This window comes from Carlito syrichta, unplaced genomic scaffold (assembly GCF_000164805.1).
Source record: "Carlito syrichta isolate Samal-C Ts95f unplaced genomic scaffold, Tarsius_syrichta-2.0.1 Scaffold314118, whole genome shotgun sequence".
In the NCBI taxonomy this organism is placed as follows: Eukaryota; Metazoa; Chordata; class Mammalia; order Primates; family Tarsiidae; genus Carlito; species Carlito syrichta.
In genome coordinates, this window is record NW_007258214.1 from 500,966 (window position 1) to 503,516 (window position 2,551).

The following is a 2,551-nucleotide window of genomic DNA, read 5'->3' on the forward strand; positions in this document are numbered from 1 at the left end:
ACTGCCAGCATCACAACATCTCTCTGAGTCAATTTCCTTATGGGGGGGGAGCAGGGGGAACTGTTGAGGTCACAGAGAAAGGAGGCAGGTGAACACCCCGTAACTGCAAAGCCTTCCTGGAAGAAGGGGCTTGGAGGCAGGCAGGACTGCGATACGAGACAGGAAACTCTTATGAGGCTATCCTGGGGGAAAGCCCTCCCTGGGACTTCCCGTCCCCACAAGCGCCGCCAGGGCCCCATGCACATCGAGTTGGATGCCGGGGACACAGACATAAGCTGTGACCCTGCCTGGAAGGAATTAGTCACTCTCATATTCATCCATTTGTTCCACAGATACTCACTGCACACCCACCGTGTGCCTGGCACTAGGGCAGGAGCCAACGGCACCTCAGTGAAGGACAAATCAGCCTGAATCCCTGTCTTCGCAAAGCAGGGGCAGGGACAGACTGTACGTCAAGTTTGACATAAAACGGCAGCCAGGAATGAGGGCGACCACAAAAAATAGAGGAAGCCGAGAGGGCTGGGGGGGGCGGGCTCTTTCAAAGAGACGTTCAGGGGAAGCTCCTCTGAGAAGAGCAGACACAGAGCCCCAAGTGCAAAACGGCTTGGCAGGTATCTCGGGAACCGGTCCTAGGCAGAGGGAATAGGCACATCCAGTGGTTCTGAGACAAGCCTCTCTCAACTGTCTATCCTTGCTCCCACTGTTTTCTTCACAGTCCCTGTCACCATGGACAGTATATGCGCTCACTTCTTAGTCTGCTGTCCATCTAGCCCTCCGGAATTGCCACCTCCCGGAGGGCAATGATGTTTATCTGTCCCGGTCACTGCTGTGTCCCAGGGCCCACGCAGTAGACCCCCAAGAAGGATGCGCTGAATTGATGAAACAGTCACCTGGCGTAGCAGAGCCCTACCCCCACCAGCTCCTAGGCCCCTATCAAAGGTGTCCAGCGGGCACCCAGCCCGCCCCCTGCCCCACAGGGAGGAAGCTGAAGCAAAAAACAAGTTGCGACAACCTGTTCTGGAGAGGCCTGATGCAACCACTGGGGAGGACAGTGGGGGCCCCCGAGGGGAAGCCAATACTCCTCCCCACACAGCACCGCCCCAGAGGGTGGGGCCCGGCCTGCTACCTGTCCCCGACTCCCCACACCCACCACTTCTTCAACGAAGACTCACGTAACCCTCCGCCATGCTGCGGAGCCGCCTCCCGGGTCTCCAACCAGCGGCCCACAGGCCCACTTAGCTTGGCCCACAGAGGGCTACCAGAAAATGCAGGCTTCAGTGTGAATACCAGTTTCCCATTCGAATCCCAGGTTCCAGGATCTTTTGAAAACAGACAAACGGGTCTCCGGTACCTGCGGGGTTACAGGTGGCAGAGTGGCAGCTGCCACCTTTACCCAGGGTGTGTGCACCTCTGTTTCCCAACTCTTCCTCCTGCCTGGCACTATGGTCACCTGATGTGAGACCAGACACAGACATGAAGCCTGCCCCTTCTCCCTTACCCTCACGAGGGCAGACATCACTAGTGGAGCACAGATCTCTTTCCTGTTGAGTCTCCTCTATGCTATTCAGAATTTATCTCCATGTTGTCACCCACATCTACCACATGCTCTGAAATTCTTCCTATTCGAACTCCAGTCGTTTCCCTTCCTCTAGGCCCCTTCTCTTTTGGTTTTTCTTTTCTCCTGAAGGACTGAGCTCATCAGAGTGAGATTACACCAGGGATTCTCAGCTTTGGGATCACAACATTTGAGCAGGTGATTCTTTGCTGTAAGGGCGGTCCTCAGCATCACAGATGTCCAGCAGCCTTCCTTCTACCCCGGGAGCAACCCTCCTCCTCACAGTTGGGACAATCAAAAATATCTCCAAGCCCAGGCTTTGGAAGGCTGAGATGGAAGGATTGCTTGAGCCCAGGAATTCAAGACCAGCCAGGGCTGCATACTGAGATCTCACCTCTACAAAAAAAAAAATCAAAAAATTAGCCAGGTTGGTGGTAGGCACCTACAGTCCCAGCTACTTGGGAAATTGAGACAGGAGGATCGCCTGAGCACAGGAGGTTGAGGCTACAGTGAGCCATGATCATGCCATGACACTCCAGCTCAGGTGACAGACTGAGACTCCGACTCAAAAAAAAGGAGCGGGGGGAGAAATGTCTGGAGACATTGCCCAGTGTCCCCTGGCTGATCACTGCTGCATTACAGCAGAGGTTTCTAGATGGCCTCTGGAGCCAAGTACTTGGTCCATCTCATGTGACTTTAGCAGCTTCTCCATGTCTTAGCTTCCTCCTCCATGAAATGGGGACATAAAATGGTACCTGACTGCTCGTGGGCATGGAGTTTCTTCCTGGGGTGGTGAAAATGTTTTTAAACGGTGGTGGTGACGGCACAACTCTGTGAATGCAGCAAAAATCATACAGCTGCACACTTTAAATGGGTACATTAAACGGCCGCATGTGCATTAAATCTCAATACACTGTTGCACCAAAAAACTAAAAAGAGGCCGGGCTTGGTGGCTCAGCCTGTAATCCCGTGCCTTGGGAGGCTGAGGTGAGTGGA

General features: G+C 54.0%; 1 protein-coding gene across 1 annotated transcript in view; it reads right to left on the reverse strand.

Annotated features, from left to right (window-relative positions):
• PREX1 (phosphatidylinositol-3,4,5-trisphosphate dependent Rac exchange factor 1) overlaps positions 1 to 2,551 on the reverse strand; it is a 137,142-nt gene that overhangs the window by 131,819 nt on the left and 2,772 nt on the right. The window contains exon 3 of the mRNA XM_021719099.1: positions 1,173 to 1,351. Coding sequence (XP_021574774.1) covers positions 1,173 to 1,351 — 179 coding nt within the window. The remainder of the gene's footprint in view (positions 1 to 1,172; positions 1,352 to 2,551) is intronic.